The sequence below is a fragment of the Meles meles genome, chromosome 2, assembly GCF_922984935.1.
Source record: "Meles meles chromosome 2, mMelMel3.1 paternal haplotype, whole genome shotgun sequence".
Taxonomy (NCBI): domain Eukaryota; kingdom Metazoa; phylum Chordata; class Mammalia; order Carnivora; family Mustelidae; genus Meles; species Meles meles.
The window spans coordinates 171,072,662-171,089,682 of record NC_060067.1 but is presented as its reverse complement, the minus strand read 5'-3'; the positions used below and the strand labels follow the sequence as shown (position 1 = coordinate 171,089,682).

The 17,021-nt window shown below is 37.6% G+C and overlaps 1 protein-coding gene across 4 annotated transcripts in view; it reads left to right on the top strand.

Moving 5' to 3' along the window:
* The window catches only part of HOOK3 (hook microtubule tethering protein 3), a 107,491-nt gene that overhangs the window by 19,738 nt on the left and 70,732 nt on the right, over positions 1 to 17,021 (top strand). For all 4 annotated transcript variants that reach the window (XM_045997874.1, XM_045997872.1, XM_045997875.1 and 1 more), the window contains exons 3-5: positions 7,572 to 7,644; positions 10,652 to 10,702; positions 12,974 to 13,106. In XM_045997874.1, the coding sequence (XP_045853830.1) occupies positions 7,572 to 7,644; positions 10,652 to 10,702; positions 12,974 to 13,106 (257 nt within the window). The remainder of the gene's footprint in view (positions 1 to 7,571; positions 7,645 to 10,651; positions 10,703 to 12,973; positions 13,107 to 17,021) is intronic.

The window sequence follows — 17,021 nt, the reverse complement described above, 5'->3', positions numbered from 1 at the left end:
TAGATCTCATGTTAAGTGTTCTTTCAAAGACGAATGTGATGCATGATTTTTCTCGAATCCTGTTTGAACAGATCAACTATAGCAGACATTTAGAGGATAATGTAGGAAATTTGAAAATAGGTTAACTATTAGATGGTATTTGGGGAGTGTTTGTGTATTAGGTGTAAATCAGAACTATAAGAAGGTGCCTTATTAGAGATGTACAGTGGAGTTTTTAGGAGTAAAATGTCAAAAAAAAATCAAATAATGTGGAGCAAGTATGGCAGAATGTTAAATCTCTATGATTGGCATATGGTTGTTTCCTCTAACATTTTCCTTCTCTGTATGTTTGGAAAGGTTTTTTTTTTAATGAAGATTTATTTATTTGAGGGGCACCTGGGTGGCTCAGTTGTTAAATATCTGCCTTTGGCACAGGTCATGACCCCCCAGTGTCCTGGGATTGAGCCCTGCATCGGGGTCCCTGCTCAGCAGGAAGCCGGCTTCTCCCTCTCCCACTTCCCCTACTTGTGTTCCCTCTCTTGCTGTGTCTGACTTTGTCAAATAAATAAATAAAATCTTTTTTAAAAAATATATTTACTTGAGAGAGAGCAATGCACTAGCAGAGAAGGAGGCAGAAGGATGTGGACAGAATCCTCAAGCAGACTCCGTACTGAGTGCAGAGCCCAACATGGGGCTTGATTCCAGGACCCCGAAATCATGACCTGAGCTGGAAATAAGAGTTGGATGCTTAACCAACTGAGCCACCCAAGCACCATTGAAAAAGTTTTTAATAAGAATTGTTACTTTTCCTGCTTCAACATTGGGCACCATCATCTCTTGACTTTATCATATTAATAATTTCCTGATGAGGGTGTTTCTGTACTTGCCTGCCCACAGTCTAATGTGAACCCAGCAGCCAGAGTGATTTTTCAGTAAGTCAGATTTTCTGCTTAGCACTCTACATTGGTACCCCATTTCACTCAGGGTGAAAACCCAAAGTACTCACAGTAGTATGTCCTAAGCGATCTGGACTACTTGTTATCTTTCTGGTATCTGTTTGTTGAATGAATGAATATGGACTTATTTTGACTTTGAAATTAAAAGAAAATGGCTTTTATTATCTTTCATCTTTTGTCTCCAAGAATAGTTCACCACCACTCTCTCATTTTCCATCAGTGATTTCCCCAATACCAGCTGGATGTCCTGCAGTTCAGTTCTGACGCTAACTTCTGAGTTAGTGCGAACTCCACAAGTTAAGGCCTCAGTCCCACAAAACTGCCCCAACTTCAGATGCCAGGTGCATGTGCAGTCCTCAGCACAACCACACTTCTTCCTGGCCAGTACAAATTCAGAAGTTCCTGTGAACTCCTCTCCACTCCCAGCCCTTTCCTTAATTCTCAAGAATGACCCAAAACTCAATAAAGTTTTATACTTACAATTGTAGTTTTATTATGAAGAATATAATTGAAGAAAGTCAAATGAAAGGGATGCATAGTACAAGGTATGGGGCTGCGGGCACCGTAGAGCTCACAGTTTCCATGCTCTCTAGGCATGCTACCCTCCCAGCACATCAGTGTGTTCACCAACTTAGAGACTCCCTGATCTGTGTTGTTAGGGTTTTTTATTTGGGGTTTCATTCTATAGTTATGATTGAAATTATGAACTCAACCGCCAGCCCCTTTCTGGAGGTCAAAGTAGGGCTGAAAGTCCCAGTCCTCTAATCGTGTGGTTTGTTTCTTTGGAACTAGCCTCCATCCTGAAGCTGTCTAGATTCATCCATGATAAATCACCTCATTAGCATAAACTCAGTTATGGTCAGAAAGCACTCACTATAAATTACAGAGGACACTTCTGTCACTTGGGAAATTCTCAGGGTTTTAGGAGCTCAGTGCAGGAACCATGGACAAAGACCAAATATGTTTTTTATTATACAACAACTACATATTGATTGAAAGACTAAGAGCAGAAGTAGTAAGTTACGCCTCTAAGAGCCATTAGGCTTAGCTTTCAGAGTTTAAGAAGGGGGTTGGGAATAGATGAGACCAACAAAGAGAGAATGAAGGTCAAGCTGCGGACACTGGTGGAAAGCCTCTTAAATGGATACTTTTCTTTTTTCAGTACCCTGAGTTGCTGGGTCTTGGCTTAAAGCCCATCCCCTATGTGCCTTTATTGCTTAATTTGACATAGTAAGGGCTAAGCATAATTTGCTATATTTTTGTTGTCATTATAGATCTGAAAGTTATTATAGCTAACCCTTGAATATGGCAAGGGACCAAAATGGTTGTTTTGGATAATTAAAAGATAATTAGAAAACAGGCTTAAGAATCAACATAAATAAAAAGTACTAAGGTTTGCTAATAAAAATGCCGTATTAAGAGATGGAATCAAAATTTAGTGTTGGTTTTGAACCCATCTTAATTTGGCTGAGTTCAATAAGAATATTATAGTGCTTAAATAATTCTAGCAGTGCAAATGCAATTTAATATGTTTATTTTTGTGAAGGCAATTAAGTGCAGGCAGATAATATATATCTGGAATTATGTTACAGATTAAAGTTAATGAGCTTTTTTTTTTTTTTTTTAAAGTTTAAGCTAAGACCAGTTCATAAGTTTTAGTGAAATAGATGTCTTACTGGAAAAAATCTAAAGAAATGGCTTTGTATGTTTCATGGGTTCTTCTGTTTGTTTTCCTTAGCAAGAGTGAGGACATAGTAAGAAGCTAAAGATAGCTTCTTACTCATGAAGAACACTCCAGTAAGATTATCAGTTGTTATTTACATGTCTGTGTTAATAAGATTTGGGAGAAAAATGCCTTTATATTGTTTGGTTATAGCCTGAGAGCATTAATAAGGGGGTACTTAGAAAACATTGCTGAAATTGTAAACTCCTTATAGAAAGTTATGGCTAGATGCCTACATATTGAATCGAAGTTTATTACTAGGAAAAGTCACACTGGATGTAAATAGATTGTAAGACTACTGTTCTTGCTGTGTTCTGCCCAAGTAGTCGATTGGAAGTTTATGGATAAAAAGTACTGTCACTTTCCAAATGTATTTCAGTCTGCAGTTATTTACTGAGAACCTGCTATGTGTCAGACATGAGGTATTGGGAATGAGTGAATGAGAACAGATACCTGCCCTGAACCATGTTAGTCCCTCTCTCCTTGTGACCCAACTTATTCAGCATGAAGGAAATAATGAGCCACAGCGCCTTAGTGTTTGCTCGAATCAGTTTTGTGTTGCTAATCTGTTTTTAACAAAAATGCTTCAGCTGCCAACTCTGCTACTTAATTATGTGATTGAACTTGGGGAAATTACTTGATTTCTGAGTCTGATACTCCTTAAATGGTAACAGATAGTAATTCCTCCGTTGCAATGTCATTGTGAATTTAAGTGCCTGATTGAGTGCCTAGTATATTATTGGTGCTCAGCAGCGGTTTTTGTTGTCTTCCCCTTCTAGCTCAGACATGATTCTGAGATTTTGATTTGGTGATCTTTTAAGGAATAAGCAAACTGTATCATAGTTTTGATTTGCAATATTTTATTCAGTATTTCAGAGTTCTTTTACTTATAAGTATTGCTCTAAGTTGCAAATTAAGTATCCTAGGAGTTCTTGCAGTATATAATTTCTTAGACACCTTTTAAATTAATTTGAAAGTAAACTCTGCCCCCAGCATGGGGCTTGAACTCATGACCCCAAGATCAAGAGTCACATGCTCTACTGACTGAACGAGACAGGTGCACCTTCTTAGACATTTTAAAGGACTCTTTTGGGGCACCTGGGTGGCTCAGTGGGTTAAGCCTCTGCCTTCGGCTCAGGTCATGATCCCAGGGTCCTGGGATCGAGCCCCACATCGGGCTCTCTGCTCAGCAGAGAGTCTGCTTCCCCCTCTCTCTCTGCCTGCCTCTCTGCCTGCTTGTGATCTCTGTCAAATAAACAAAATCTTAAAAATAAATAAAGCACTCTTTTTTATAAGTTTATGTGCTTGCTGGTGAAGTTTAAGTGTCTTTTAGTTGTGTGACCCTAAACTGCCACTGAGCTAGTTCGGTGCCTTTGGTTTTGAATAATAATCATCAGCCACAGAGCAACAAACTCAGATTGCCGGCCTCATGTGTCTTTTTGCTTGGAAACACTGACATTTGATTGGCAATGACTGTGTTTTTTAGATTTTTCAAGTATCAAACAATATTGACTATTTTCTAATTTCTAAATTATTTTTATAATGGTTCTATAGTGTTTTAGTAGAATTCACTCAGTTGTTGCTCTTCTTTGCAGTATCTATTTTTATAAGAGGTTTTAAGGAAAAAGGACACTTTCTGGGATGGTCTGCCCATTTTGTAATAGTCACTTATCTGAAAATTCACCCTTGTCCTGCCAGGTGTGGGCATTCTTCCTCCTAAAGTTGTGTCTGACCTACTTGCAAGCCTTTTATCCTTTCGGTCACATAGAAATTGGATTAGGGATAAAAAAGAGACTCTAGCTGGATTATTTGGAATGATCTGGGTATTTAGAAGTGGGACCGAATGATGACTGGTCTTTAAACTATTTGTGTGAACTAAAGTGTTGAAGACTTGGAACGTGTTTACGCTATTTTCAGCACTGTACATGGAGAAAAAGGAAAAGTCAGTCTGCAGAGAGAATGGTATAGATGGGCAGAAACAAAGACTAAAGTCAGAAGGAGAGTACTATCTGGGTTCCTAACAGCTTCCTGGGTCTTTATTCTAGTGCTTTGTGATTCCTAGTTATCCTTCAATATCATAACATACCTCAGTGATCTTCCAATAATTTCCCCTTTTTGTACAAGGCTGTTCAAATTTGTTACTTAATTTTTATTATTCTTTTTTTTTTTTTTAACATTTTGTTTATTTATTTGACAGAGATCACAAGTAGGCAGAGAGGCAGGCAGAGAGAGAGCAGGAAGCAGGCTCCCTGCTAAGCAGAGAGCCCGATGCGGGGCTCGATCCCAGGACCCTGGGATCGTGACCAGAGCGGAAGGCAGAGGCTTTTTTTTTTTTTTTTTTTAATATTTTATTTATTTGACAGAGAGAAACCACAACTAGGCAGAGAAGAAGGCAGAGAGAGAGGAGGAAGCAGGCTCCCTGCAGAGCAGAGAGCCCGATGCGGGACTTGATCCCAGAACTCTGGGATCATGACCTGAGCCGAAGGCAGAGGCTTTAACCCACTGAGCCACCTTATTATTCTTTTGTTGAACTTTTTTTTTTTTTAATATTTTACTTATTTATTTGACAGAGAGAGAGATCACAAGTAGGCAGAGAGGCAGGCAGAGAGAGGGGAAAGCAGGCTCCCTGCTGAGGAGAGAGCCTGATGCGGGGCTCGATCCCAGTACCCTGAGATCATGACCCAAGCCGAAGGCAGAGGCTTAACCCACTGAGCCACCCAGGCACCCCTTTTGTTGAACTTCTAAAAAAGCTGGATTAAGCTTAAAAATAAAATGGGTGTGACTATCCACATGCAGAAGAATGAATTTAGACCCCTCCCTTACACCATACACAAATGGATCCTAGACCCATAAGAATTAAAATAAGAATTAAAACTATAGAACTCTTAGAAAAATGAAAGGACAACTTACGGAATGTGAGAAATTATTTACGTGTTTTATGACTGAGAAGGTGCTTTTTTCTTGAATACTAAGGAGGGGAAAAACCCCAAAACTCAAAAGCAGCTCTTAGAACTCAGTGATAAAAAGGACAACAAAATTTTTAAGTAAGTAAAGACTGAGTAGACTTTTCTCCAAAGAGAGTATGCTTAACATGATTAGTTCTCAAAAATATAAATCAAGACCATCAAGATGTGACATACCTCTTCACATCCACTGGGATGGCTGTAATTAAAAGGAGAGAAAATAACAAGTGTTGGCACAGCTGTGGAGAAATTGGAACCAACATAACATTGCTGGTGGGAATGAAAAGTGATATAACTACTTTGGAAAACAGTTTGGCCTTGTTTCAAACACAGAGTTACTGTGGGACCAGCAGTTCCACTCCTGGGCATATACCCACAAGAAACATGTCCACACAGAACTGGTGAACAAATGTTCAAAGCATCATTATTCATAATAGCTAAAGAGTAGAAACAACCCAAATGCACATCAGCTGATGCATGGATAACCAAAATGTGTTATATCCATAAATGGAGTATGGTTGAGTCATAAAAAGAAATGAAGTGGTAATACATACTGCAATATGAATGAATCCTAAAACCATCCTAAATGAAAGAAGCCAGACAGAAAAGACCACAAAGTGTCTGATTTCATTTATTGAAATGTCCAGAATAGGCAAACCCATGGAGACAGAAAGGCAATGAGTAATTTCTAGGGACTGGAGAAAGGGAAATAGGCAGTGATGGGTGATAGATAAAGGATTTTGGGGGAAGAGATGGAGCTGGCCTAACATTAGATTTAAAATTCATTGCATTGTATACTTTAAATAGATGAGTTGTATGGTATATGAATTATATCTCAATAAAGCTATTTTTAAAAGCCATATGAAACAGGCCCCCAAAATTATGAAATAATAATAAAAATAAAATTTTTTAAACTAAAAAAATAATAGATTTCTAGAGGTGACTTTAGTTGTAACTGTTTTTTTTTTTCATAAATTTCATACCTAAATACATTTTTCTATTTTAACAGTGACATAGAAAATTGTGAGTAGCATGGTACTTCATTTAAAAATATGAACACAATTTAGTGCTGATTGTATCAGTTTGAGCAACAGTTAAATTGAAATGTAGATTTTTTTTCTTTCTAACATTTTTCTCATTGCCATTATGTTTTGGGGGTGAACGGAGACAGTTGTGGCATTCTGAAAAGATCTCCGAACTTAGCACTTGCTAAAGCAGGACAGACATTAAGTATTCAATCTGTGGTCTTGAATAAACAACTTAACATCTTAAAGCATTGGTTTCAAAATTTTAAAGTGATCATGCTAGGCTAAAAATTTTTTTTTTCTTTCTATAGTAGTTTTAGGAATTTTCCTAAGAAAAATAACTATAGGTATATTCATAGGTGTTTCAATTTGACCACACCACTACTGTTTAGATTTTAAGCATTTTGCAGAAAGTGTCCAACTTGTCTTATGCTTAGTATTACACGTGAGAAAATAGGTTCTCAGTCTATACTATTTATTTATTTACTTGTTCATTTTCATTGAGCCACCCAGGCGCCCCTAAAAATTGAAATTTTGGATCACCTGGGTGGGGAAGTCAGTTAAGCATCCGATGTGTCATCAGTTTTGACTGGTTTTAGATATTATTGTATCTAAAAATTATGTTAAATTTAGTGTAGCTGATTCATCTATAATTAGTTTTTATAAAATGTATCAACTATAATCATTTTTCACCTTGTAGGTTTTGATAATATATATATGCTTTATGATGCACAGATAACAGGTTGATTTTAGAGAAGTCTAGTATAATTGTATCTGGTCTCCAGACTGAGTTATTTAGTGACAAATATGTGGTAAATATATTTTTATGTTGCAGTTAAGAGAGGTTATGGGATAGGTTTCTGTTTTTTTTTTCTTTAAGCTTGATAGTTGCATGATTAATATGCTGGCCTTTTCTTATTTGCAGAGATCCTGCATATTTTGATGAAAATTGGCTAAACAGAATCAAAACCGAAGTAGGAGATAATTGGAGGTTAAAGGTATTTTCTTTTTATTTTCCCATCTGTTAAACAGTCTTTTAGTTGTTTGTATATAATATCTGTTGAATTTCCATCTGATGTGTTCAGTGAACTTCAGAAACCTAGATTGCCTGTAGTAAAATAATCCAGAATTAAGGATTAGAGGTAACTTGAAGTTGCTCACAAAGATACATACATAGTGTAAGTCAGTGGGACACAGTGACAGTGGGCATGGACTCTAGAGCCAAGGTGCCTGTGTTTGTATCACAGCTCTACCATTCAGTGTCTGTGACAAAGTCTGATCATTCTGTACCTCAGTCCCCTATTTGTAAAATGAGGATTGTAATAGGATCTACCTGACAGAAATAAATGAGTTAGTATATATAACATATTTGGGATAGTGCATGTGTAATGTTAGTTGCTAGAGTTGTTACTAATAATGAGAAAATATTGGTCAATGTTAACTGAGCCCAGAACACTAAGAGAATGAAGTATTTTCATTTCTTTCTTAGTAGCCTTAAGTTCCAGTATTTCTCAGGCTTCTTTGAGAAAGTCAAAACCCACAGAAAGAGGGGTGCCTGGGCGGCTCAGATATTAAGGGTCTTCTTCAGCCCAGGTCATGATCCCAGGGTCTTGGAATTGAGCCCTGCATCTGGCTTCCTGCTTCTCCCTCTCCCAGTCCCGCTGCTTGTGTGCTCTCTCACTGTGTCTCACTCTGTCAAATAAATGAAATATTAAAAAAAGAAAAAAATGAAAAGAAATACAGTTTACATTGTAGCCTCCTGTCCACCTAAACATATGCACAAACATAGTTGAACAAGTTTTTTCCCTTATTCTAGACACTGACATTTTGATTTTTAAAAAATTAGTTGCAACCCACTAAATTAGTTTTATATTTTGAAATAATTCTAGATTGACAGGGGGCTGCCAAAAAATGTATAGAAGTTCTGTGTATCTTTCACCCAGTTCCCCCAGGGTTACATCTTGCATAACTATAATCCAATATCAAAACTAGGAAACTAACATTGGTACAAGTCAGTTCATTCAGGTTTCACCAGTTTTACCTATGCCATTTGGTGTTTGTACACTTCTGTGTAGCTCTAGCGATAATGTAGTTTCCTGTAATGCCCACTACAGTGAAGACACAGAATTGTTACATTTCTGTAAGACTCTACATGCTTCCTTCATGACCACATCCACACCACATACTCCCCCACCCTGTTACCTGGAAACCATTAATTTGTTCTCCGTCTCTATAATTTTGTTACACTAAATTGATTTTTATGACCCAGTGATGATTATGACTGCCAGTTTGGAAAGCTCTATAACCATTTCTCTTTGATATAGAGGATATAGACTCAGAAATGCAAATGAGTAAGCATGTGAAGTCCCTGGACTTGAAATATGTTAAGCTTGGTTTGTCTTTGTATTTCTTCCATAAAACACATACTTGATAAAAAATAGTCATTGTTTAAATACTGGGTCTGCCAAAATTTAATTCCTTTTGTTTACTAGGCTAGAGTGAATGAATGGACACTGATTTAAGCCACTATTTTAATTTCTAAATAATCTTCCAAGAATAGACAGTTCAATGACTTGTACATATATAATATTTTATATATAACATGTTAAAATATTTTACATATATTATATATATATATATAAATATATGCCTATATATATATTTTTTTTATAGACAAGGAGCAAGGGAGGGAGGAACAGAGTGGAGAGAATCCTAAGCAGGCTCCACACCCAGTGCAGAGCCCAATGTGGGGCTCGATCTCACAACCCTGAGTTCATGACCTGAGCCAAAATCAAGAGTCATTCACTCAACTAAGCCACAGAGGCATGCCTAAATGATTAGTTTTTAATATTATAGCATGTGTAAAGCAATTCTGAATATTTAAAATAATGCTACTGATCAGTTTGTGTTTGCTTGGTGTCTTGACCAAAGAGAGAGTTATATATCCTATCTTCCACGCATGCAACTCACATGTAAAATGCACACGGTCTTCAGTGTCATGAATGTGGCAGGGACAGGAATATAGAGAAGGGGGGAAAACTTATATTCTTAACATTCAGAACTGGAAATGTCAGTTCCAATTCTCTCTGCATTCCTATTCTCTGTATTATATCGTATGTTATATTTCTTCAATTTTAAGGTACCATTGATTATTGTAGCTCTTTTCAATGAGAAGTAAACTACCATTTTATTATTTTTTTAAAGACTTTTTTTAAAAATTTATTTATTTGACAGACAGAGATCACAGTTAGGCAGAGAGGCAGGCAGAGAGAGAGAGGAGGAAGCACGCTCCCTGCTGAGCAGAGAGCCTGACTCAGGGCTCAGTCCCAGGACCCTGAGATCATGACCTGAGCGGAAGACAGAGGCTTAATCCACTGAGCCACCCAGGCACCCCTGGAAACAATTTTTTTAATTAATCTTTTTTTTTTTTAAGTTTTTATTTATTTGTCAGAGACCGAGAGCAAGCACAAGCGGGGAGCAGTAGAGGAAGAGGTGGAGCAAGGAACTCGACTTGGGATTCGATCCAGGACCCTAGAATCACGACCTGAGCTGAAGGCAGATGCTTAACTGACTGAGCCACCCAGGCATCCCCGAAAAACAATTTTTTAAAATAAATCTCTTGAGATCACTTAAATTGAGCCATTGATAGTCCTTTTTTGATGATTAGGGTAATTCACATGTACTGTTGATTTTTTTTTAGTATTTATTTATGATTAATAGAATAATTAGTTGGTTCAGAAATTTTTAAGATTTTAGTTCAGAGAGAGTGAGCAAGTATGTGGGGTGTGGGCAGAGGGAGAGAGAGAAGAAGAAAAGTAGGCTTCCCACTGAGCTGGGAGCCCAGTGATGTGGGGCTTGATCCTAAGACCCTGAGATCATGACCTGAGCCAAAAGCAGATGTTTAACCAACTAAGCCACCCAGTTGCCCCCCAAAATTTTTTATGTTAAATTATATTTTGATTTGTGCTTGCCTTTTATGCAGTTGTTTTATTTCTCTCTAAACAGATAAGCAATTTAAAGAAAATTTTAAAGGGAATCCTGGATTACAATCATGAGGTAAGGACTTTTTCTCACTCTGCTTTGAAGTATTACTATAGGATAATATAATTTTATAATATTTTTCAATAGTTTCAAGTAAAGGAAAATTTACCCAAATTCACCATTTATCTTCCACTGTATGGTTTTTAGGATGTTGGTTCAGACAGCTATCTCTTAGGTAGTAGGTAAATGCTCTTTTTCACTGTAATATGGATAGTTTGTAGATGATTATTAACTTATGTTATATTTCCTTTTCTGCCATCTATTAACTCTTCTTTTCTCCCCTTGTGAAGGTGGTTTAGAATCCTGGTATCATTATAGCCAACTCCCTTGCTTACTTTAGTTTTATTCCTTGGCAGACTCTCATCCCTAGATTAATTCAATTTATCCTCTAACATCAGAACAGTCAAGGCATACCTTGGGGGAAAAATCAAGCAGTAGAACTAGTTTTACTTTAAATTTCATGATCACAGATGTCAAATGGACACAACATACCCTGGAAGCCCCACAATTTTATCTCCGTTTATACCTACATCTATACATAAATCATTTATCTTCACAACTCAGTAAGTGATCTTGCCGTCCACCCTATTACTCAAGCCCAAAACCTATAAATAATCCTGTAGTCCTCCTTTGATATCATCATAAGACTTAATAGTTAAATGTCAAAAATAACAGCTTTTTCTGTCTCTAACTGCTACCACCTTCTACCAAGCCATCATTAGCTCTTGCTTAGATTTCTAGAGTAGTCTGACTGATAACCCTGATTTCACCCTTGCCACTCTACAGTCTGTTCTTTTTTTTTTTTTTTTTTAAAGATTTTATTTATTTATTTGACAGAGAGAGATCACAAGTAGACAGAGAGGCAGGCAGAGAGAGAGGGAAGCCGACTCGCTGCTGAGCAGAGAGCCCGATGCGGAACTCGATCCCAGGACCCTGAGATCATGACCTGAGCCGAAGGCAGCGGCTTAACCCACTGAGCCACCCAGGCGCCCCTGAATAATTTTTTTTTAAGATTTTATTTTATATATTTGACAGACAGAGAACACAAGTAGGCAGAGAGAGGGGAGGGGAAGCAGGTTTCCTGCTGAGCAAAGAGCCCAATGGGGGGATGAATCCCAGAACCCTGGGATAATGACCTGAGCCGAAGGCAGAGGCTTTTTTTTTTTTTTTTTTTTTAAAGATTTTATTTATTTGACACACAGAGAGAGATCACAAGTAGGCAGAGAGGCAGGCAGAGAGAGAGCGAGCGGAGGAAGCAGGCTTCCCGCCGAGCAGAGAGCCCGATGCGGGGCTCGATCCCAGGACCCTGAGATCATGACCCGAGCCGAAGGCAGCGGCTTAACCCACTGAGCCACCCAGGCGCCCCAAGGCAGAGGCTTTAACCCACTGAGCCACCCAGGCGCCCCAAAAGCCTGAATGGTATTTAAAAATATAAGTCTGATTATGCCACTTTTGTGTCTTTTATGGTTTCCTATTGTATTAAGAATCAGATTCCTACCTATTACCATGAGCCACGAAACACTGCGTGACCTCTTTAACCTGTTTACCCATAATGCTAGAGCCATATTCATTCTGCTTCTGTGTTGTTGTTGTTGTTTAAAAAAGATTTTATTTATTTGACAGAGAGCGAGATCACAAGTAGGCAGAGAGGCAGGCAGAGAGAAGGGGAGGCAGGCTTCCCGCTGAGCAGAGAGCCCAACACGGGCCTCGATCCCAGGACCCTGAGATCATGACCTAAGCCGAAGGCAGAGACTTAACCCACTGAGCCACCCAGGTGCCCTGGTTCTATGTGTTTAGGATTTTCTTTTTTCACTGTATGCTTATAGGAACCTACCCTTTGCAAATATTTCATTTCATTTGGGGCCAATTTCCCCATGAAGGAATCCTCCATTCTCTTTCCTGGTGTTTGGCTATCAGCATTTTGGAGTCAAATGGAGTCAACATGTTTGGGGAGAATCTTACTGTTGGGGCGTGAACATATATTTAATCTCCCCTCTTTCTGGTACCCACTTGTTCAGACTGTACTTAGAACTTCAGAGAAATTGTCTTTCTGGGGTGGTGAAGGGATCAAAGTACTCAGTTTCTTTGGTCAGTGTACATACATACCAGATTGGGGTCTAAGTTGTGGTGATGGAGGTTGTTTAATTTAGGTATGGGAGATAAAAACAGAAATTGGGAGTGAAGTCGTTAGCAATGAGTTTCTGGTGCTGACAAACTAATCTGTATCAAATATTTTATTTGGACATAAAATATAAGTGCAATTCTAATCCTGTTGTCTCCATTCAGATTTTAGGACAGCAAATTAATGACTTTACCCTTCCTGATGTGAATCTTATTGGAGAACATTCTGATGCGGCAGAGCTCGGAAGGATGCTTCAGCTCATCTTAGGCTGTGCTGTGAACTGTGAACAGAAGCAAGGTAATTTATATGTTAGTGTATGCATTTAAAATAATTAAGGAAAGTAGTACATATCGTATATATTCATATAAATCACCGTTCAAACAATAATATCTTCATAAGGCCATCCTCAAACAATGCCATTTTCTCCCCCCCAAGTAGGCTCCACACCCAACATGGGGCTCCAGCTCATGACTCTGAGAGCTCAGGAGTTGTGCAGTGTACCAAATGAGCCAGCTGGGTGCCCCAAACAATGCCATTTTCTATAATTTTTCTGGTACTTTGTTTGCAAGTGTAAGAGTTTTGCAATTTAGAATAAATTTGATTGTGATGATATTCTTTCCCTTTAAGCAAGATTACATAATTCTTTGAGTGGGTTATTTTTAACTATACTGAATGTGATGAAATTTACTGTTAATTGGACAAGGTCCAGCTAAATTAACATCAGTAATGAGAAGGTTAAACTGGATCAGTTCATCTCTGGGCACTCAAAATTGGATACTTTAAATTACAAGTATGAGGGATTTATTTCACAAAATTTATTGAACTCATGCATTATGCCAGGGATAGGAGCACAGTGCCAGACAGAATAGACACTGCACTGCCCATGTGGAACTGTTAGGTGAGTGGAGGGGAGGGCAGTAAGCAGTACCACACACAACTGTGTGATCTGAGTGGTGATGAGTGCTGTGAAGGTAAAGTGTAATGGGGGAGCCGGTCCAGGTGTGGGCCAGGGACGTTATTTAAGCAAAAATGGAGAGGAGGATAAGAGTAGTCTGAATAGTATGAACTGAATGTCAGAAAGACTTAGGTTACCTTTGAGAAGTTTAAAAAAACCACAAATATAATTAGAGAATAGTGAGGAAGGGAAGAAGGGCGATGAAACAGAAGGGGACTATTCTAAATAATGATGACATAGTATTTTACTATTATACTAGACTATGATCTTCATAGAAGACAGATTTTTTTTTTTAAGCCCAAAGATTTTTTTTCTTATTCCTTTTACTTCACCCCTGATGATGTAAAATAGATTTTTATTTGACTTGTCTATGCATTTTAAGTGTTCTTGTGACAAGTTTAATAATGGTCAACATTGTTTTCTTGAAGCTATGACTAGTATTTGGTTTGTGATCTGAGTTTTTTCTAACAATGTATTTCTCTTTGTCCCCATTCTTTTTAGATTTTAGCATGCATGCTCTTAAAGTTAGTTTGCTTATTCAGTTCAACTCAAGAATTAAAGTAGAGAATTTTCTACATTCGTGAGTTTTGTTTATTACTAAAATATCTAAACGTTTTTTGTCCAAGATTAGAAGATAGGTATAATTAAGATTCAAAACACATTAAATCTCTAAGTAAATGCTTTGATTTTAAAAGGTGTATGAAAATTTATTTAATAAAGTTCACTGAATTCAAATAATGACCTCTTATATGTTTATTCCAAGAGTCATCACCTCTTGGAAGCAAAGAACTATTAAGAGTTTGCTAATTGGATTTATGACAGAGTAGAACTAGGAGAACACAAAGATGTTACCTATATCCATAGTCCTATGGAAAAGCAGACAATCCAGCTTCTCACACAGACCAAGTTTCTCCTGCAACACCTAAGTTCAGTTTCTCTCCTGAAATTGTTTATAAATGATGAAAACTTTGAACGGGATTTTTAACATCTTATTTATCCAGAGGCCATTCTGTTTTCGGTAACATAGTTGAGAAACTAAGAATCAAAGTAAATGAATTCCTGAGTTCAGTATTACTTGTCACTGCACATTTCTGATGTATGATGTGAGGCTTACGAAAGATCTTCCATTTGCTACCTGACTGACATTGGACCACGCACTCAGCCTGTTTCCTCATCTACAGAATGAGGATGCAAAACCTGGTGGTCATGAGGAATAAATGAAATTGTGTATGTGTATTTGCTTTGTAATCCATAAAGCACTATACAAATAAAAAAGGCCTTATGTTTAGATGAGTTTTCAATTACTGGAGGTAAGGAGTGATTGCTCAGAACATTGACCTAGGATACTTTTATCTTGACCATCTGACTTCTCAAATTGGGGGAAATGCTAAAATTGAAAAAACAAAGATAAGTAGTAGAAAACACACTGAATTACTGAATGTCTCTCTTCTGCCCAGTACTCTACTAGGTACTAATAGAACAAAAAATACTTTTTACACATTAGGAAAACTAAGTATCCTATAACTTGCCCAGGATTTCTGGTTTGTGAAAAGCTAGGCAAGGACAACAACTGATGTCTCTCCATGTTTAAACATCATACTCTTTATACTAATCTGCTATAAATTCTGGCCCTAAAAGCTACGTTTTCAAGGTAATCTTGCTGACCTATCACATCTCATTCTCCAGCCTCATAGATCTGTACCCAATAATCATATATACTTGTATTTTGGACGCTAAAGATTTGTAAGGTTTTTGTTTTGTTTTTGGGGGTTTTGTTTTGTTTTGCTTTTTTGCTTTTCACAGATTGTACATTAACACAGTTCTTGTCATCATTTTACCATGTAGCTTTTTACGGTGTTCGCGGGGAAGGGCCTTGACGTGGCAACACCGCTTCTTAACTAACGCTTCCCCTCTCACACCTAACTAACTTCCTAACCTCCCTGTTCCCACTGTTATTTTCTTCACTTCCAGTAGGCTGTCATTAAATTTTCCTTCCTCGTTATCAGTGCCACTGCTTTTTCTTTTCCATGTTTACAGTCTTTTATTTCAAGAGCTGTTTAGTCATCCTAGGTGTACCATTTTCTCCAGCGTCTTGTGATTTTTGTTTCATACCTTTGAGCAGAATATCAAAAAGTATTCCTTTCTATTCCAAGACTTACAGGATGCTCCTTGTTAACAAAACAAACAAAAAAAACAAAACACTGAGGGATGCCTGGGTGGCTCAGTAGGTTAAGCATGTGCCTTCGACACAGGTCATGATTCCAGGGTCCTGGGATTGAGTCCCACATCGGGCTCCTTGCTCAGCAGGGAGCCTGCTTCTCCCTCGGCCTGCCTACAGCTCTCCATGCTTCTGCGTTCTCTCTGACAAATAACAACAACAAAAAAAATTGAGCTCAGAGTAAAGGATTTTTTTTCCAAATAGTGGTTCTGATACATTCTTACTGTTACTCTAAGAAATGCCTGTGATTTAAGTGTGTTGTGTATATTTGTATGTCACCACACATTTGATTGGGTAGAAGTATCCTTGGAACAGCACTTGCTTAAAAATATGTTTTTGATTAACAAAAAGCTTTGGCATTAACAATCAGAATGTCAGAATGTCAGAATTTAGTAGTGCTGCCAAAACACTTTGTTTTTTTAAATGAGATCCATCACGCAAAGCATTATAGAGCTTGGCATTCCAAATAGATGACTCTTACCAAAAGATCACTTTAACAGTTTCACAGTAAGACTCCATCATGTAATACTTGAAGTGCTGAGACAAGCTTCTGGTATATGTGTGAAGAGGTTTTTTTGGATGTATGGGAAGAGAGGCAGGTTGAGGCTTAAATTCCCTAATTACTTTACTCTTCTAAATGTTACTTATTAAAACATATTTACCATATTCGATAGAACCCAGCTGGCCTGTTGATTTTTGTTTGTTTGTTTTGTTTAATGCCACTTTTTCTATTCATTGTTGGATTTGCAAACAAGGAAGACTACTTCTAGTGCTTTTTCTTAAGACAAGAAATTATCTTTTTCTACTGACAGCTAAGAGATCCTTCTCTTTTTGGTAGTGGTGAGAGTAGAGTGATAAGATTGATGAAGTTGGTACTTTAGCTTATTAGTGATGTGTGTATTTTAAAGTCCAGGGGTATGCAGTATTTGTTTAATTATGATGTCACTTTCTATCTTAACTTCATCTTAATTCTTTGTCCTAAGCACCTCTCAAGTTTATTAAGATTTTTCTATTCTGTAATAGAAAGTATTAAGGTAGG